Source organism: Nelumbo nucifera, chromosome 8 (assembly GCF_055504915.1).
Source record: "Nelumbo nucifera cultivar China Antique chromosome 8, China Antique-T2T, whole genome shotgun sequence".
In the NCBI taxonomy this organism is placed as follows: domain Eukaryota; kingdom Viridiplantae; phylum Streptophyta; class Magnoliopsida; order Proteales; family Nelumbonaceae; genus Nelumbo; species Nelumbo nucifera.
Window position 1 is genome coordinate 7590615 of NC_142656.1, and position 20670 is coordinate 7611284.

At 38.8% G+C, this 20670-nt stretch overlaps 2 protein-coding genes across 12 annotated transcripts; both read right to left on the reverse strand.

Moving 5' to 3' along the window:
* Nucleotides 1-2256: 2256 nt before the first annotated feature.
* On the reverse strand, nucleotides 2257-11998 carry LOC104592036 (Peptidase M28 family protein). Of its 11 annotated transcripts, none has more exons than XR_016079365.1 (13): nucleotides 10726-11996; nucleotides 10445-10512; nucleotides 9448-9529; nucleotides 9230-9322; nucleotides 8968-9135; nucleotides 8659-8727; nucleotides 8205-8292; nucleotides 6827-6912; nucleotides 3779-3862; nucleotides 3311-3399; nucleotides 2961-3077; nucleotides 2724-2867; nucleotides 2257-2565 (listed from the first exon to the last, which is right to left on the reverse strand). XR_016079365.1 is itself a non-coding variant. In XM_010251177.3 (12 exons), exons 1-12 carry the CDS (start codon nucleotides 11896-11898, stop codon nucleotides 2383-2385), a joined length of 2343 nt encoding a protein of 780 aa, XP_010249479.1. In that variant the 5' UTR covers nucleotides 11899-11990; the 3' UTR covers nucleotides 2257-2382. The 11 variants fall into 11 exon arrangements, 4 of the variants coding, with proteins under 4 accessions (XP_010249479.1, XP_088748908.1, XP_088748910.1 ...); XR_016079368.1 differs by having other exon boundaries at nucleotides 8968-9120; nucleotides 10726-11993; XR_016079364.1 differs by lacking the exon at nucleotides 6827-6912 and having other exon boundaries at nucleotides 2961-3092; nucleotides 8968-9120; nucleotides 10726-11995.
* Nucleotides 11999-13819: 1821 nt separating this feature from the next.
* LOC104592037 (uncharacterized) lies at nucleotides 13820-18061 on the reverse strand. The gene is made up of 3 exons (XM_010251178.3): nucleotides 17449-18061; nucleotides 15181-17310; nucleotides 13820-14201 (listed from the first exon to the last, which is right to left on the reverse strand). Exons 2-3 carry the CDS (start codon nucleotides 17188-17190, stop codon nucleotides 14109-14111), a joined length of 2103 nt encoding a protein of 700 aa, XP_010249480.1. The 5' UTR covers nucleotides 17191-17310; nucleotides 17449-18061; the 3' UTR covers nucleotides 13820-14108.
* Between the last annotated feature and the right edge of the window lie 2609 nt (nucleotides 18062-20670).

Below are 20670 nucleotides of genomic sequence, written 5' to 3' on the forward strand. Positions count from 1 at the left end.
AAGCCACCCAAGGCGTTCGGAAGGATCGGAAATCGGCGACCGGAATGAACGGATCGCCGAAGAAGGGAGGCCATGGCGGCAAGTTCACATGGTCCGGTGATGGATACTCGCATGCCGAGATTGGGTTCGAGAAGGAAGCTGTGGATTTCAAGGATCCCAATTTTGAAGATCCAGCGGACGTTAGTGCCACTGCCTGATGTTACTGTTTAGTCTTTCTGTTTCAGAATTTATGTGTAAATATTGTTCCATCTGCAGCTGCTACTCTTCGTACGAATTTTCTTCTTCTTTCCTATTTTTCTGTTGTCTTTTTTTTTTCCGCTTCTGAATTCTGAGCTTATCTTTCCGTTGGTCGTGTCCTCTAATGGCCCTAACCATCTGATCGAAGATGATTCACGATTTGAGCGAACCCTAGGGGCACTCTGGATATTCTCTTGATCTATCCATCCAGTATAACCATTACTCGAATGCGGACTTGCGGAGTTTGGACGGGATAACGATGGGTTCACTCTTGTGCCTAATAATGGAAAATTGGAAATAAAATAATAAATAGACTCCAGTCCAGAACCAGAAGAAAACCGAGAATCATTAATGTACAAAAGAGAGCACCAGAGATTGATACGATGTTATCCTCTTTGAGCTAAAACCGTTGGATGGATGGATTGGTAGGACATAATATCCTTGATCGCTGATATGTTATGGTATAGACTACATGTAACAATGGTGATCGATTGAGGGGCAATTTGGTAAAATAAGCAATCTGGATTGGAGTTGGAGGGGTTCGCATGACTCTACCCACATCTCGTAGGAGGAAAGAACACCCCTAAGCCCTAACCTCAAAGTCCTTGCCTTTGTTTTCTAGTTTGCTGTCTGTTGAATCTAAACAGCTCGCAGTTCACTGAAATTGAAATCGAAATCAAGCGCAGAGTAGAATGAATCCAAATTTATTTGGGGTTCACTGCAGGTTGCCGTCGTGCTACACTCTCTCTCTCTGCCTTCAGAGACTCTTGATATCAAGCAGTAGTGGTGTGCAATCAAGGTATGGAAGTAAAGATAATCAGGGGATCTATATGCCTATTATTATCTTGTTGTATATTTCGATTGTTGGTGTAAGTTCTGTATCCTGTGAGCCCGTGACACCTTATCCGGCCCTTATCCTGCTGTTTATGGGTAACAAGGTAAAGCGAAACGTAAATGTATGGATGGCTCATTTTTATGTACGACGGTAACAGAGTTTTCTGGGAGGCATTTTATAAGGCTGTGTTTGGTCCGAAAGGAAAGGTAGGGAAACACAGCAAGGGAAAACAAGAAAAGGATCACATATCATGATGCAAATAGCACCGGAGGATTTTTATCAGAGTAACAGGTAATTGGTGTTTGCAGCAGGTCAAGTCAGGAGATGAATATATATAGTCCTCTCCTTGAGTAGTTGGATAGGAAGGATCAAGAGCTTCTATATTTCATGGAACATGTCAGGGAGAGAGACCTCTCTGAATGCTGATTCCATTACTATCTTTTTCTTGACTTTTGATCTGATCGGTCTAACTTCTACCACTGATCCGGTAAATGATCTATGGGTTTGGAAATATTTCTGTTTTACAGAACAAAGAAAAAAAAAAAGAACTTGACTAGCACCATGATGCGACATCAGAAATTTCTTTTTCCTTATTGACATCAGGGATTAAGGCTGCTGCAAGGTTTTGGCATCACTGTTCAAGATGGGTAACAACTAAAAAGTAAGAAGACAATGTCAGTAATCCCTACACTGATGACATAATCATCCAATGACAGTTGGGATTAGAAGATAGCCTTTGCTCTGCAACATTCCTTTGTTCTGCTCTAATGAATTCTAAATTTCTAGTCCAACATTAATTAGTAGCTCTCACAGAGAATGAAACATTATCAAGAATGTAAATGTTAGGTCAGGAGTGTTAAACTCATCATAAGTGACCAAGAGCATGTTAAATTACGATTCCATAATTAGAAGCAGTGTTCTCAAACTCGGACTTCAACGGATGGTTGGGTTGTTTTAAGTTAGAACTCAACCATGAATTATATAAGCAGTGTTCTCAACTAATGGAATGACCAAAATGATTTTGTGTCCAGTCCGAGTTGGACAGTACTGGTCAGGACTCAGAAGTTAGCTTTGTATATTTAAGACCCAACAAAGCATGCTGCATCGCTGCATACCAATACTTGCTCCTTCGATCAGGACAAGATTGTAAAAAGAAACAGCTAATGATGAACATGAACCTGACCTTTTTGTTAGCTCAATGAACGATTTCAATTAAAATTATAACCATAAAAACGACTGATAAAAGTTAGTAGAATCCGTAGAAGATTGCATTTCTATAATAAAATGCATGAGATGATCATAGAACTCATTCATGTGAATTCACCACTTAGGACAAGTGATGCATGTGTGACAACTCTAGAGGCCCTCCAAACTTCATGCTGTACAAACCGCCATGCTTCTAATGTGTTCAAGCTTTTAGCCTTTTCAATGGCATCATCTATCCCCGGAAATGATTTAGATCCGTAATCATCATGCTTTGATGGACCGTAGATCTGCTAAATTTATAATAATGGTCAAATTTTGGTCTATTCGAATATTTTTCACAAAAAATGCATATTCATTAATTGGATGATAATTCTTGCATTAAGGTCCAAAGAGAGGGGTTGCAATGTTGTAAAATTTTGAGTACTTTAGTGGAGGAAATACATACCAAATGCTTATACCATGGTCTTCCAAACAGTCCATCTTTGTCTGTAAATGCTCGCTCTGCCATCATTAACCTGTCATTGAGCTCTCTCACTTTGATGGGGTCCTTCTTCCACATTGAACTCCAACCACTGCTTTCTTCTAATGCCTAAAGCATGATATATTGATATTACCATTATTCAATAACCAAACTTGCTAAAACATGTCTTTATCAATTGTCTTAGAGAAGCTTATTTAGTACCTTTATTTGGCTTTTGATTTTGGTTGCTGCTTTCTTGAGTTTGCCAATGGACTTGTACAATGGAATGACAGTGACACCTTTTCCAGAAACCTCATCTTCTATTTCTTTTGCACTTTTCTGTTATTTGAGACTCTATCAGTTGCATTTTATTACATCATGTTAGCTGAATTTGAGTGCATATCTCATGCATGGTTATGCAGTGAACTTATGCACAAAGGCAACTTTGTGCGCATATATAACAATAGTGGGAATGACTTAGCCATACTTCAATAATCCATCCATATATCTCTCAATACACTCAACATATACAAGACGGAGAAGTAGACAGACTGATAGAAGTGTTTATCTACCTGCAGCTCACATGCATAGGAAAGATAATTAAAAGGCAAGAATTCCTCATCGGCAAGTTTAAGAGCAAGTAATCCCCAGATGCTTGCCACTGTTTTAGAAAAAGTGAATATAAGAAAGTCAGGGGCTATGGTTTTACAAATAGGACTAATCAAATCAAAGTGGTAATATCTTTTGGAATGCTATTTGGGTATAGCCCTTCGATATTTTTTCCAAATCGTTAAACTGACTAAATAAGGTAAGCATTTGGAGTTCAATTAACATATCAAACCATTATGATCCCGTCTTTAATTGAATGGGAAAGGGGTGTCAGCCCTACAGTATTGATGTACACTGAATCTATTTTTAGCATATTACTAGATATATCAAGTCACTTCACTGCAATCCAGAAATATGAACAATGAATATGGTATTGCCATTTGTTGTCAGAATTGAACAATGAATAAATCCTTAATAAATACAAGAAATACCTGCTACATGCCTATGGAACATTGGGTCACCAAATTTCTCCATCCAAACAAAAGCATCGTACATTGAGTGGTAGACAGGGTATGCTGCATCAGGTACAGACTTACATTAATCAGCTATCCAACTATACTAAGAAAGGTTAGTTGCATGTTAACTAGATCACCAAAAAGAAATGTGCCAGCTATCCTCTGACCATGTAAATGCAGGCTGTGTGAAAGTTGTTCTATATTTTCTCACTTGAATGAGGGAATTGTGAAAATGTGGTAGAATCGTGAACATCTATATGTAAATGCGGGTGAAACACATGGTCATAGTTTTTAAGGCGCCAAGGCGAGGCTAGGCGACAGGGGGGCGCCTTGTCGCCTAGTCACCTAGGCAATGGATTTTTTTAAGTGAAAAATACATATCCTAGGTAGTTCCCTAGGTTCCATAACCATCTTTCCTTAATAACTATCCATAATTTTCATAAGAAAATTATAAACTTCATGTTTATGTCTAGAAAATCAACATATTTATGAGAAGAAAAAGAAGAAAGAAAAGAAAATTCAACAAATAAGAGGACTGAACCCCTATTTTTGTTATAGGAAAAGAAAAAAAGAAAAGGCGGAAGAAGAAGAAGAAGAAGAAGACGTGGAGGAAGAAATGTGTTGATTAGACAAAACTTTAAGTTTTTCCCTTACTTATTGGTTCAAATTCTGAAGTCTTTGAGTGTTCAATACAGCAGTTAGCAATGTTTGTGTTGATTAAACCCTAACAAATAAAAAAATAATAAAAAGAAATTAGTTTATAAACACAAAAAAATGAATGTTTTTGTTTAATAATGTCTATTTTATAATTATAATCTCAAAAAAGTAACAGTTTAAAAGTATTTTATAAGACACAATACAAAACTGCTAGGCGACTGGGCGAGGTGAGCCTCCAAGGGCGCCTTGTCGCCTTGACAACTATGTACATGGTCTGTATTCACACAGGTCTAGGACATGTGGTGAACCACTATTGGGGATCCAGGAATGCAGCTAGCAAGTAGAAAATATGTAACCAGCAGATTCAGCTCAAAATATAATGATACATAGATCACAAACCATATATTTCTGCAGATGCAAATACCAAAGGCTCATCACTACATACCAGCAATGATATATGTATAACAGTTGAAACCTCTTTATTACTTTGGAATAAGCCCATGACTAAAGAAATGACGGTTGAAGCTATTAATGGTAGTAAAAAGGGAAGTGGCTAGGGTAACAAAGAACATGGTCAACATCTCTTCTTCTCATGCTTGTATTAGAAGGTTCACAATTAAAGAAATATAAATAGATTAAGCACTTCTTCTAGTTTTTAGCTTGTCTTGAATTGACTAGTTCAAGCCTTGATAAAGGATGGTTGACTCAGGCTGTTAGACAACATAAAACTTTGGCAAAATCCTGAATTTGTTGTTTTAAGCTCATGTTAGGGTGTCGCATGTAAGCAATGTACTTTATCTAACCCATTTCGTGAGAAATGAGTGAGGGTAAGCTACACATCATCATCAAGGAACAATATCTTGCAGAATATTTAGTCACTCAAGAAGGGGGGAATGATTTCGCCACCATTTTGGATATGTAAGCAAGTCCAAGAAACAAATATTCACCTAGCAATCTGTAACTTAGGAATTTTGGCAGGTACAAGCATGAAATTAGTAACAGAAGAAAGAGAATAGTGAGTTTGGAAGAGACTTGATGGAAAAGGAAAATGCTAAGAAAATTAATGGGATGTAAACTATGGTACACAGAAGAAATAAAAGACAGAAATGGGGTAGTGACAAAATATAAACAATGAAATTTCATATGCTCAGAAAATAATAAACAGGATAATTTTGATTAGATTTGTTGTAAGAGAGGAACTAGCAAATGCAATTAATGGATAGAGACCTTAAATAAGATTAGATGGAAACATTTAGAAACAATTCCAAAAGAATTTGGATAATACATGGCTTCTTAAATGGTGAAAAATTGCTTGAAAGAGGCAACTTAAATGATCATGTAGGGAAAGGATCTTAACATGTAACAACATGCAATGGCTTATATTAATGTGGAATATGAATATGAATAAACAAACAAAGGGAGATTTGACTTTGAAAACATTTTTGTTGTTATGAATAGAAAAAGCATAGCATTAAATTAAAGTAAACACAGAATGCAAGAAGTACAAAGTTCGGAAACTTGATAACAAAAGATAACTCTAGGAATGACCAATACCCAAACAAGTTCCTTGAAAATATATAAATATATATTTGAGGCTAGAGGGCTGTTGTACTATATGCTTGCTGGTTTATATTATAAATATAAATACACACATACACACTTTACACAGTGACAATGCCTACAATTTCTCAAGAAAATAATAAAATACCTTAAAAGAAAGATGAACACTTAATGATCAAATAGGAGACAAGGAAATGGTAACTGAAGCTAAATAAGATCTGTTATGAACTTCACTTATGAGGGAGGAAGAACACAATGTATATAGAACCAGTGTTTTAAAAGGCGTGGGAGGCGTACGCCTAGAGGCGCGCCTCTAGGCAAGGAGCTCCCAAAACGCCCTGAGGCGTATGCCAGAGGCGCTGATACCTCTGAGGTGTATGCCTCAGGTGCAAGAGGCATACACCCCATATGCTTTTTTCATGAGGCATGCTAGAGGCGTACGCCTCATGCACATCTTATATAAAAAGATAGGGAAAAATAAGAAAAGAAGAAAAAAAGGAAAGGAAAAGAAAGGAAAGGGAAAGAAAAAGAAAGAGAAGAAAAAAAAAAAAGAGAAAAGGAAAGAAAAGGAAAGGAAAGGGAAGAAAAGCTAAGGGGAAAGAAAGTGGTTTGCCTCCTGCCCCTTCAGCTGGGGGGCTTTGCCCCCCTTTTTGATGCAGCCCTTTCAACTAATGTTACGCATCTTTTTCTTAATATAAAATATTTTTATTAAAAATAAAGAAAAAATGAGATCCCCCCTTCCTCTTTCTTCCTCCTAACCCCCTCCTCTTAAGGAGGCTTACACCACTTTGTGTTTGGGAGGCTTACCCTCTTGTGTTCTGAACTATGCTTAATGCCTCTAGGTAGTGGAACGCCTCGCATCACGCCTCCGCATTTTAAAACATTGTGTAGAACTTGCAAATGGAAAGAGAGATGAAAGTAAGAATCTAAATCATGTTAGATGTATAAGAGTGACAATGGAAGAGCTTTCGTGAAAGATGAGGAAGTCAAGAAAAGGTGGAACTATTTTCAAGTATATTGCTAAATGAAGAACTTGAGGGTGGAACTTGATGCAACAGGTGGGTTTCTCTATTGCGATCGGGGTGACCATGGTTCAAATCTTGGAAACAGCATCTCTGTTTAAGCAGGGGTAAGGCTGCATACATCTGTCCCTCCCCAGAAACCGCATCGGTGGAAGCCTCGTGCACTGGGCTTCCCTTTTTTGCTAAATGAAGAGCTTAGGGAGAGTTCAAACACAATAGGAATTAGAGCCCTTGTTATCACAATATAGGTCCATGAGGTCCATGAGGTCAATTTGCCAATAGTCCTGTCTTCCAGAAGTAAAAAGAAGCATGTCAACATAGAATACCTTCTTTCTTCAGAATAAGGTGGGAAAGAAATGGTTACTCCAGAAATAGATCCTACTAGATAATGTTTTCAGAAAGGTAGCTAATTTTGTGGTCTGCATTCCATTTATTTCTTCATGTCATATGTGTGTAGAGAATACATATGGTATGTACCCTGCAGCATCTTATTTAAGTAGATAAGACTCCCCCCTTCAATTTAGTTTATTAAATAAATTAGAAAGAAAGTGATACACACACACACATAAAAGCTATCTATATTCCAGTCCAAGACAAAATGGAAATATAATGTGCCTAAAACCAAAGGCAGAATGGAAAAAGATCTTGGAAATAACCATTCAGGTTTTCTGTTAGTTGATTATATTGCCATTTGGCTTGCCATAGATGAAATGACACAATGAAGAAAAGGTTGCAATTCATTTTGATATTCTTTAGCATGAATGCACTAATGCCTGGAGCTTCTGCTTGTTCTATTAAATTCTTGTTTGAACCATTTTCTGTTAAGTTTAAGATCTGGTTGGAATTAATTCAAATATTATAAATTATCTTCTGCATTAAGCAACCTAAGAGGAAAGACATCTCTCCTGAGAGTATAGTGTCAAATTACCTTCATGTTTGCAGGATGGTTCTTTTCTATTTCTCCTTTCTCTTCTTTTCTTTTCTTTCTTTTCTTTTTTTTTTTTTTTTGCAAATAAGGGTGGGAACATGCAAAGCTTGTCAGAAAGAGGCATCTTAAGGTCCATGCAGCATTTCTACCAATGAAAACTTTTGATATTTATTTATTTATTTCTGTCAAACAGAATAAATAAAGAGAAACTTGCAACAAGAAAGGTGATAAGTACCTCCCCCAAAGAACATGTCCACAGATGGAACTCCAACATGCTGGACAAAAGCTGCATAATCTGAACCACCGGATCCTAGCCTCCCAATCTATGGTAGGAGAAGATTTAATCATTAACGAGCTGATGAGATGTATAAAACTCATTTGAGTTGTAACTTGCTGACTTATTATGAACTACGGGAAACATCTACTGTACATATGATTATTTTTTCCTTCTTTTCTTTATGGATGGGAAATGAGTCCCAAGGTTCAGTAGTTAATACTTAATATTTTGTAACTATGAAGGCAGGATACAATCCTGGGTCTGGAGTTTGACTCCTCCAGACTATACCAACTAAGCCACCAACACCTTTTTCCCACATTTCTACCCCGAGAACCATATTCATCTCTTTTCTTTAAGGTATTTATTGAACTTATATCACAGATGAAGTTATACCCATAGGGCAAATGCTTACCACTGGGGAATCCCTTGTACCGATCCATGATCCATATACTGTTTGTGAAGAATTATCTGGGTCATGAACCTATGAAACAACCAAGAGTTTGATCATGTGAAGTGAGAGAAAAAAACAGTACAAACATCAACACCTAGTAGTATTACTGCTATCATTCATACTGCTACCATAGCTCTTGTTGATTTTGCAATTGCAAACACTGTTGCCATTGTTTATTCACAAGTCCAAATTATAAATATTTATTTATGTTCAATTATGTTAATGTATGTGCATCATATTGCTTATGCTTCTACAAATGTCTGATACTACCTGTTGAGTGATTTGTTTGAGTAGTTCATCAAGCTGAGGAGTCGCAGAGGCATGAAATCCTGAGCCAGAGACTGCACAATCGGCATTCAAATAAGCAACAACCCTTGAAGCTAGCATTTCCCTATTCTCTTCAACCCATTCTGTTGACCCTACCTGCAAAATTCTGGACTGTTTACATGTGCCAAGTGTAAATGATATGTATTTAAGCATGAGTTTGTGGTGTGTATGCAGATCAAAAAGAGACGGAAGTCAAGGGAGAGACCAAGCCATACTCCTCAGCATCCCAATTGCACAAGACAATTGTTCGTCTAGGTTTCCACCCTTTCTTCTGTAGCTTCCCTAGTCTTCGAGCTATCTACACTTCAAAAAATATAAGCATAAATTGATAATTGAACATATTGATTGTTTTAGGAGTAGAACATAGTGGTCGTTTGCATAACAACAACCAATTTGCAACAAAACCTTTAAATCCAAAATCACCTCTAGTAATGCTGCAGTTCCACTGTTAGGGTCGACTGCACCAAAGGTCCAAGCATCTCGGTGGTTACCCAAAATAACAAATCTATATGTAATAACCATCATGTGAGGAAGACAAAATGAATATTTTGAGGTAAATTAGGAACTGAATTCTGTAAGTCGGGTGTAGTTAAGGTTACTACTACTCACAATCTCATTGTTTTCTTTATTAAATAGATAAAAGGTATAGCTAACATAGATGATAATGATAAATAGAAAGTGGTTGTCATGGAAGTGTGTAAGGCAATTTACATTGATCTACACAGTACGCACCTAAAGGTACAAAGAAGATTATGATAATTTACCCTAATTTAGAATCAAAATCTCCAGAGCACAACAACATAATGTCTGCTTTTGATGATTCATAACTATGTAGTATTGTTGATGGCATATTAACAATTTACCAGATTGTTAAGCAGTAAAATCCGCTTTGTACCTTACCTTCCATACCAGTCACATGGTTCATAACTAACTGATATGATAATTCAGTATGTGGATAGCTGTTTTGGATGGACCACAGCCATAACACAACAAATCGACTGGCTACAGACTTTTAGCTATCCAATCTTCACCCATATCTGAGGATCAAAGCCCTCTGCTCGGCCTGAATTTTCTCCTATACCCAATTTTTTCAAGGCGTGGTGAACCTAGAACTAGTTCTAATGTTCAGAGGATCCAAACCATAATATCGAGAATATTTCCAGTAACCAAATATGTGAAAATCAATGCAGGAAACAAAGGACAAAAATCAGAGGCAAATGACAGGAGGTGATGAGTTGAATGACACGGACAGACAGATAAGAAGCAACCAGCAGGCAGCATGTAATTTGTCAATAATTAAATTGTCAAAAGGAGCCTAATTGATGTCGTTTTTTTATATTTTATTAACTATGCCATGTGGAAGGCATGGAAAGAAACTAGGTAATCAGAAATGATGTTTTTGAATGATATCAAAGCATACCGATCGGGTTCTTCTGCACCTTCGATCACACCAATAACATTTTGGATAGTAGCTATGATTTGATTTCCCTGAAAATTAAATCAAAATCCCCGATTGAGTAAAATGCCAAGCTTTTAATGACTACTCTGCTCAGACCAGGAGGGGATATTGATGATCCCTGAGCTCTGAGGCAATCCGAACAGGAAAGCATTTCCTGCTACATCTCTGGAAAATGCAACTAAAGCATATAATAATTGCTAACTTCGGTCATCTTTTGAGTACTACAATTTTCAGTCACTTACAGTGTAGCTGAGATTCAGAAAACCAGGCCCAGTTCCAACCCTGTAAAGCGGTGCATCTGCGCTGCCCTGCCAATCATCATTTGCTACTTGTCCACCGATGGATCTCATGATTATATCACCATCCGCTGCCGATACGGGTAAGGACGGTATAAGCGGGACATCTCCTCGCCTCTCAACTTCATTATTGGACAGCCTCTCACAAGGACTAGTACTAGGCCACCCCGGCGTCGTAGGATCACCGGCGCCACCGTACACGGTGCCCACCTGGACCCCACTTGGAGGCATCCATTTGTCATCCGGAAACCACCTATGACTTGCTCCTCCGCCGTAGTCCTTCCTATCAGTAAACACTACTACCCCAACGGCGCCTGCTTCGTATGCATTCTCTACGATGTCGCCTCGGTATATCTCGCCGTACCTGGCCAAAACTACAGCACCCGATACATTAACTCCCATTTCTTTCAATGTCACGTAATCCTCCACGCGTCCATAATTCACGTACGCAGCAAATCCCGCTGCAGTACCCGATTTGGCGTACGCGTGGAAGGTGGGTAGAACTTCGTTCGCCACGTCGGGATACGGGTCGCCGGGGTATATTTCCTGACGGAGGTCGAATGTAGTTGCTGGGTCCGGTGGTGGGCGTGTCAGTTTTAAGGTCCTCGATAGAGGGTACGTGAGGGACACGTCATAGGATACGATATGTGATCGGAGATTGTAGGAATTGAAGGTGGAAAGGACGTAAGCGGCGGCTTCGGCGTTGGCCTCGGAGCCGGCGACATGGGGTCGGCGGGTGAGGGCGAAGAGGTGCTGTGATATGGTGGCGTTGTCAGAGAGGGACTTGGAAATGTATAGAGAGTAATAGGACGATTTGGGAGGTGGGGGCGGGGAAGTGATGATGAAGAGGAGGATCGAGAGAGAGGTGGTGGCTATGAGTAGCGCGGTGGCGGTGGAGTTGATTCTAAACATAGATGGTTTTGTGGGCATTGAGCGTCTCTCCTGTAAGGATGTCATATTAAGTTGGGTGTGGTTGTGTCTCAGTCTCTGTTCTGTGTATTTTGAACTCGGAAGATTTCTTTCTACTTTTAAGCGCAAAAGCGAAAAATGCCTGGATTGCTCTTTAAGCTTGAAGGCAAAAAGCGCTCTCATCTGATAGCACACATCTGGGATGGACATGGCTTAGGAGGAGAGCCCACCTGGACAGACAAATGTGGTTGCAGAACCACATGGCTTGATAACACAAGGTTCCAGATATGTGGTGTTATCGCTCGCTCGTATCATACTTATATAGACGAGATGCAGCTCTCTAATAATTGTTAACCTAACCTACCTGTGTTTTTGAATTAAATTCATATTTGTTTTGTAATTGGTAATGACTAATGACTAATGACAAACGAGGGTTTGACGCCATTGGTTAGCACTAGCACTAGTAGCCCTGTAAATTGTTTTCTTTTTTGTATGGCCAAAGTTGGTGCAGACAAAACCTTTCTTCGCTTTCTTTCATCTGTTTTTATTTTATAGAATCAGTCAAAAACTTCACGAATTTGACAGTTATCTGACTGGTAGGAATACTTTGTCGTCCAGACTCCAATTCTTTCATCCCATTGGATGCAATATCTTTGTCTTGTAATTGAGTACGCGTATCCCATTCCGTCTACAATTTGATAACTCCCAGAAAACAGAGTTTACAATCAGGTCTCCACCAAGCTTTTCTTTGTTGTTTTTTTATTATAGCTGCAATTTGATAATTTTACAGGTATAAATCCTAGTCATTCATTTGCTCTTATCTATCACAGTTGTAGACTCTCTGTTGTGTTCACAGAAGTTTGGTTCCAAACCGGAAATTCAGGTGCCTCCACTCCTCTGAAGAGCCTTCAAGCCATTAATCCCCTATTGCATTGCATCTGCTCCTCTGAAAGACCATTCTATCCTTTGTGATTTTTGCCCACCCCAACTCTCATGTCACTTGGCGGCATTGCAAAGTGCTGGAATGTCGCACCACACTCAGCGAAGCCACAAAAGCACATTCCAATATTGTAGATATGACAGAAGGAAGTGCTTCACTTCCTTAACGGCTTCCTACTTGTTTGAGAAGCTGAAGACTGAAGTAGTAAATCAATATGAATCTACTGGCTACTGTGACAGCGTCTTTAACACTAAAAAGGTCCATATATGACTGATTTGTCAATAAACACAGTTGGGTTTACGCAGTAGTTGAATTCTCCTTGCTGTTTAACCTACACGAAGCTTTTAACTACAGAATGTGATTTTGGAAACAGCTGAGGAGTAATTAAGGACTAAAATTGATAATGGAAGTTAGGCCTGCAAGGACTAAACTTCAATACAGGAGCATCACTAGAAAACTGGCCAACCTATCAGTATTACATTACAGATAAGAGGTTATTTTTTCTCTCTTTCTAATCTTTTTCTTTTAAATTCTAAATGGGATTTCCTTGGACATTTTCAAAGAGTACTCCATGAAAATGTAGTATATAAAGGGCAAGGTGGCCTTCCAAAGCCAGGATCACTTAAAGAAAACACTAACTGCCTACTTGTTTATTATTTTGAAATAACAATATAATAGGACAAGCCATACCAATAAAACCAATATAATGACTGTTGCTGCTGATGATGATAATAAAGAAAGAAATAAGTTATGATGAAAGCTTATCCCATTCTTTATAAATAGGGCACACCCCCAGTGAATAGACCATATGTGATGTTTTGAAAAGAGAGACACCCTTACGAACCTACATACTTTAATAGGGGCACCTATTGTCTCTCCACAAGATATGTGGTCCTTTATGAAAATTGGGATGTGCCCTAATCAACACTGTAAGTAAATAATTTTAGTAACCAAATGTCTTTCCCTTGTGTAAAGAAGTGAGATAAAGTCAAAAGGGAAGCATAGAGAAGACAGAATGGTCGGTATGAGTACATATGACACTGTATTATGCTTTGGAAGGTTCCACATAGCTTTCCAACCTTGCATATTCTTAGCGGTAACATAATAAAACTGATAAGTAGAACATGTAGAATGGTGACAAGACAGTGCTGACAAAGAACCGACGGTGACAGATGATGACAATGACAATGATAAGGAAATATCTAAGAATTTAAGATTTATGAATCTGCTGTTGTTAGGGACAGATTGAAAATTGTAGAATGAAAAAGACAATGGCCGGTGTTTGAATAATAATGATTAACCAATGACTGATTTCTTTCAAAAAAATATACAAGCCACTTGAGAGATGTTAGAAAAGCAGCTTAATTCTACATCAAGAAAACATAGCAGAGGATAGTAATAACATGATGAAACAGGAAGCTTTTTTTCTGAATCATCAGTGTTCAGAAGAATACTTCCTAAGGTCAGCTTGTAATTAAATTCAGGGTGACATGACTGCACGGTTGCGTATTCGACTTGATCGCCTCACGGGAGTTGTGATAATCTTCATCACCTCATCTCCATTCCTACCCTCCTATTCATGCATACAAATCAAGCAAATTATAACAAGAGCGACTAGTTGTTGTAGTAAATCAGGTCATCTTAAAGAATAAATGATGAGACAATGTGAAAATTGTTTTTCAACCAACTAAGATGCAATTTCAAACTAAAATAAGTAAAGGATCCATAAAATCTATCATAATAGGAATCATGAGTTTGATATTTATCTTGTCTCAAGATGCTTCAAGTGCAACAAGCAAAACTAGTTGTTCAACGAGTTAGTTTGTATTTTCAGTAGTACTATATTGGTCGGCAAAATATATAGGACGACCTAATCTGAAGAAAAAAGAAAGAAAATAAAATGATGTCCTAGTCATTTGATAATGTCATCATATATTGGGAAAAGAAAGCCATGATATGGACACCAAAAACATCCATAAAGGGTGATGTTACATTGTAAAGCATTTAGATGCTTTGGTGCATAATGTTTTAGATATTACGTTATTCAAGTACTATTATGTGATATTGATGCTCTGCCATAACATTTAATTGGTTTTCTGTTATATAATAGAATAACATTGTTGATTATGTGATAACATTATATTGTTAATATGATAATAAACTTTTTAACTTTCTTTTGAGTAGACTTATTATGCATTAAAGATAGCATATGCACATCAATATACATGTACATACATGGACGTATCGGCATAGAGAAGCATGTACAAAAGGAACAATTAAATATTTGTATTCATTAGTTCAGGATCCATTCCAAAATTAGTGTAATGAATAATGCAAAACGGAACTTTCACTTCTCCACTCCCTTCTTAGCCGAGAATCATATTGTAGGCATAATTACTAATTAGATGATGGAGGTGGCGTGAATAATTGAATGTGTTCCTGCTTCTTCATAGTCTAACCAAATTGTGACAGAAAAAGAGCAATCAGAAGTATATGACCAGAAAACATAGAATAGCCGGTACACGGAAAACAAATAGCAATAAAGTTCTTACCTCTTTCTTCACCACAACCTCCTGAGCAGTATAGCTTCCAAATGAAGGGGACTCTGTGGCTGAGAACTCGGAAAGAGTTTGGAATGCCTGCTTAGGAGATGAAGGAATCCGCCTCCTTGATCGCTTCTCTTGAGAGACAGAGAAGTTGCTTTCTATACCTTCAACATTCTGGGGCTTCAGACCACAGCTCCTGAGAGAGCTACTGAGATCTCCCAGCTTAGATGAAGGGATCTGCCTCCCTTGAGACATAGAAAAGTGGCTTCCTTCGCCTTCTATCCTCTGGGATTTCATACTGCAGCCCTTGATAGAATTACTGAGCTCCTCCACTACAAACTCTTCCAGCAACTCCACTGTCGGTGCACTACCTTGATTGATTTCTTTGGAGGCTTTCCCCTCGGAATGAACTGAAGGTGAAATACTGACATAAGAATCAACCTTATTGATTTTCTCTTCTTCTGTCCTGGGAGATGGTGAACTTCGGTTATCTACTATCATTAATCCAGAAGATGCAGAATCCTTTGGAAAGGTCTTCCTATGCTTGAGATGGAGAACTCCCAAAAGAGTAGATACCAAGCCCACAGAAGTCAGAAGAGCAAATTTAAAAACCGAGTCAACTTTCACAGGTTTAACATGCTTATGCTTAGACTTTTCGTCAATTCCAGGGGAGTTGAAGATAGCATGTTCTCTACACTGTGGTGCAACATTTCCATGCATCCCACCAGGAATATCCTTTGCTTCCTCCATTGTATTCTCAACCACCATTTCTTCCCCAATGCCCTGATGGGTGTCTCTTCCGGTTGCTTCTGCATTGGTTACATCCTTTGGTTTTTCCATTTCAGAAACTAATTCAGCAGCATTAAGGTCATCTTTCTCTAAATTCAGCTCTTCCTCTGAAAGACCGGAAATAGAAAAAGCTGTATTTTGCTGGTCCACCCAACTCGACATGACTTGGGCTTCACAAGCTGGAAAAGGTTCAGAAATCTCCCCTACTTCCTCCGATTCATTGTCTGAAACCTGTCTAGTTTGTCTACCTTGTTGGTTGGACACTCCATCCTTCTTACCAGTTATCTCCCACCTTGTTTGCAAACCCTGTTCAAAAATCCTTTCCTTCTCATTATACACGTCACTAACTCTCTCATTGGGTTGGATGATGCCCAGAGCATTTTCTTGTTTTCGGTATATAAAATTACTATCCAATCTAAAATTCTCTGCAGCAACTTGGAGTAGATGGCGCTGGATCTTCTGGTAGCATACTTTGAAATCTTGTAAAGCTTGAACAAGAGGGGGAGGTGTGGGAGAGTTCATAGAAGATATGTACAAGGTAGAAAGGATCACAACTCCAAAGAGAAGCAGAGATTTAAGTACCTCATTGAAATGCCCGTACCTTTCTTCGAATTCTAACTCATTAACATTCTCATCTCTCTCCTCCCTTCCGTTATTATCTTCATCTGACGGTGGCCTAGGCCCCAATTTTTCAGTGCTAAGATTCGACCCTTGTTCTTGCTTAACAGAACCCTCTCGCGAAGAAGAAGTGGAGGACGGGGAGGATATAGAAGCGTACGCGTCAATGGATGCTTCACCTTCGATCGGTTTCTGGGTTTCAAACGAAGCATATCGATTGCCTCCGAACTCATCTTTGGCTTTTACCGGTTCATTCCGTCTGCGGATATATTTTTCAAGCCGCTTGTTTGGTCTGTACCGAAGGAACTTGGGCCTTGGCGAGAGGTAATTTGTTAAGGGATCGTACGGCTGGGAAGACGATTCAGGAACAAAAGCATTCTGTTGATATTCATCTAATTCAGAAGCCCTAGACGAGAAGTTCGCATTCCGGGACGAATAGCCAATGCGACTACCGAAATCCGAACCTGCAGGAGGGGTTTCGGCATCAACATGAGGGGTTTGCAGGACATGAGAAACGGAGGATAACGGTCCAGAGTGATCATTCCTCTCGGCCAAGATCTTCTTTCTTGGTAAAGAAGCCTTTAAAGCAGCGGAAGTCGTCGGCGACATGAAGTTGTTCGCAGCCAATATATTCGGGTTCTGTGAATTGGAATCCAATTTGGCGAAAGCTTTCGTTATTCTCGTTAATCTCTCCGCCCTCTTTCAAATAACAGATATTTTGTTGCAGAGCTGACATCCAAGAAAAGATTAACAATAAAGAAACCAAATTTAAACGAAATCCAGTATAGGGAAAAGCTGAAGCAACAAAGGCAGAAAACAAGATAGCACAAGGGAAGAAAAAGAAGGAGAGTTAAAGAGCAAGTTTACCAGATGATGAGATTTTCGGAATTGAAGAAGGTCTGATTGTGTTGTGGTGGTGAATGGGAGGTTCTTCTTAGGAATAAAACCATCCGTTTGATTGTGTCCGTGTGTGAGAGAAGCGAAATGTCATCCAGCAGAAGAAGCCTACGCGGGACAGGAGAGAGGGAAATGTGCGTTGGACATGGTAAGTGGTAAGCGTTCGAAATTTGAACTATTATTTGACCGTTGAGATACAGTAGTTGGCGGCAAAATTCATCTCGTTCAATTGGCCCCGGAGGCCTGGACCAGACTCGCGAGGGCGGAGCGCCTGCGCTTGCACTCTATACGCTCCCAAACAATAATGAAGGCAACTAGGCCAGATTATTGACTTAAGCGCCATTAAATGAAGGGATGATGATGATCCAGTGGGACAACCACTACCAATAAAACATCTTAACAGTCAACGTGGTTGGGATCGTATAGAGAGAAAGAAGTGACAATCAGGAATTGAGGATGCTTCTCAAAAACTGAAATACCCAATTAATCGAACCGACCGGTATATATTTATCGGTTCGAAACTTCGGATCACCGTATCACTAACTATAACCGCACATTGAGAACATCTGCATGTTGCCATTCATGTAGAGATGCATCCCATGTAAAGCTAAGCTGTAGTATCTTGTGAATAGGTGTGGGTAAATTTCTTATTTATATGAATTGGATTGTGATGCCGGAAAGATATGATACGAGGGAAACTTATAACAAAACTTGGTCAAAGCCTTTCCGATATAGTGTTTTTTCAACATCATATATTTTTACAATATATATATATATATATATATGTCATTTATAATATATAATATATTATATGGTTATATATTTATTTATGATATATATTATTAATATAAAAGACTAAAAAAATTAAATAACTAAACCGGTCAAAAACCAAACCAAACCAATCAACTGATTAGTCAATTGGTTTGGGTTTGATTTTGATTTGCAGTTTTTTCAAAATTTGATTCGGTATGTAGGAATGACAATGGGAGGGAACGGGGCTTGGTTTTGCATGCTTCATTGCTATCCTCGAACTGAAATACCACACCCTAGTTACTCTTACTTGCAAACCCCGATCAATGAACACAAAACCTAGCCCATATGAACACCCCTAGCTGTGAAGCTATTATTGGAAATGCTTTTGGCACCTATACTAGGTGCAAATGGCGAATGGCATGCATGACCTAAAATGCGATGCAAATGATTATGTGTAGAGGTGATCATGGGTTGGGCTTTGCCCATATGATAAAGACTATAGCCTATGCCCAGGCGGCCAGGCCCACATTATATTGTCTTTCTTTTTGTAACCGTACAGGTTACATTGTCCATTGCATCATTCCCAACATATCAAGTCCTATAAAATTATTAACCAAGGAGTGGATAACATGAATGCTAATTCTTTTGGACTCTTTTGTCTTCTCCTTAGATTTTGGAAGGAACTCAAAGATCTTTATAAAGAAAAGAATTTAGATCAACCAATCTCAAATCAGATGGGTGATTAAGCTTAAATTTGGGCACAAAAGATATGAAAATGCTTAAAATTACAATACAAATACATGACATACAAGGTTTTCCACCCTAGACATTAGTATTTATACTCCTTTCAAACTGAGTCCTAACAAAAGATACAAGTACTATAAAATAATACAAAATATAAGGTTTTGCACTACATATTTGTATTTGTATGTATTCCTTTAAAATCAAGCCTTTAGGCTATGTATGATTTGAAGGAAAAGGTAAAAAAAGAAAAGAAAAGGCAAAGAAACCTATATATACAAAGTGTTGCAATTGGGCCCAATTCAGATACATATATTGAAATTTCCTATTTGACTTTGATCTGGAAATCCAAAGCATCGGATAGATTCAGATATGATATGGATTTACTCCAACTCCACTCTATTGTTAATAAAATAAAAATTAAGAAATTTTATAATATATGTATAAGGATACAGATTTTAACATTCAAAATGAGTAATCAAATGGAGTAACAGATCATCATATTGACAGCCATTCCCATTGACACAAATATTCGGTTCAGGTCTTAATCAGTTCAGAACATCCAAGTCGATACTGACCCATTGTAACAGGTGATGCAGACGCGAAACCAATATATATAATTGGGTTGGTTGTGTTGGGTTCTGTAGGCTCTGCCCGACCCATTCACAGCCATAGTCTGATCATTTGTTTGTACAGGTATATAGATGATGGGCAATATGAACCATCTTTGATTCTTTTCTTTATCTTTCGATATAGAAGGACTTTATTTCTTTTCAAGTTTTAAATACCTCCTTCACTGTGTTCACTGTGCATGAATTTAACTTCCCTAAAGCATTCATTTTGTTAATTATTCTCTTAACCTATCAAACTGAAACATCCATTATCGGAGAAATAGTGTTTTGCATGTGATCGTTATCTGCTGCAACCAATATTGCAACAGGCGAGGGCCCATTTTACAGAAATTGCCTACATCGAAAGAAAATTACAATTTTGCCTCTGTCGGTGAATTTTGATGAATGCCGGCCGGCTGATTCGTTACCACTTGTATTGTTATCAGTTGTGATGGTGCGCAATCTGGCGGGTCCTACCTGTCAAAGATCTTGCCTCGGACTGGAGCAGAAGGTGCCTGAAACGAAGGGGAAAGAGAGTAATCTCCGGGGAAGAACCCGGTGAGTATGCTCCGAAGCTTAAGTTAGTATTTTCTCAAAGGCAAGATAAAACCAGATGGCGCAAAGTTTACATACATTTTTCTTGGGGGGTAGAGAGCCTTTTAAAACCACTTCGCGCACTCACTCCTAAGCTTCTGTTAAGTCGGGTATGATTACTTCTGTGCTTCTGCCAATTCGGGTGTCATCACCTCTGCTGGGGCAGAACCGCCACTGCTCTCTTTGTCGGAGCCGTCTCTGTAATTGGAGATGGCGGTGGCAGGTGGCCGTTGAAGTGCAACTGTCAAGCATCAGATCCCAAGTCAGTCAGGTGTGCCGCCCCTGGATACGGACTCCTTCGGTGTCAGATACGGTGCGGTTTGTTTAGTTCGGTGTCCTGGAGGCGAAGTGCTGGAGTGGTGTGTGAGGTTAAGTCTTGAGTTCGGATAGAGGTGTGGCCCGAACTGCCATGAGGCAGGCCAGTTCGGGTTGTTGCCCTTTGTGTTGGTAGGGTTCGGGGTCTAAGGGAGAGCTCGGACTCCTTACGGGGAGT

What these genes read in the sequence shown, in the direction of transcription:
- LOC104592036 (XM_088892782.1), bottom strand. Translation starts at nt 11,898, where the DNA reads ATGTCCATCCCAGATGTGTGCTATCAGATGAGAGCGCTTTTTGCCTTC. An exon ending in TTCTGAATCTCAGCTACACT is followed by an intron (nt 10,513 to 10,725) that starts GTAAGTGACTGA and finishes TTTAATTTTCAG; the next exon opens with GGAAATCAAATCATAGCTAC. An exon ending in GGTGCAGAAGAACCCGATCG is followed by an intron (nt 9,530 to 10,444) that starts GTATGCTTTGAT and finishes TATTACATATAG; the next exon opens with ATTTGTTATTTTGGGTAACC.
- LOC104592037 (XM_010251178.3), bottom strand. Translation starts at nt 17,190, where the DNA reads ATGTCGCCGACGACTTCCGCTGCTTTAAAGGCTTCTTTACCAAGAAAG. An exon ending in AGGTTGTGGTGAAGAAAGAG is followed by an intron (nt 14,202 to 15,180) that starts GTAAGAACTTTA and finishes ATGCATGAATAG; the next exon opens with GAGGGTAGGAATGGAGATGA.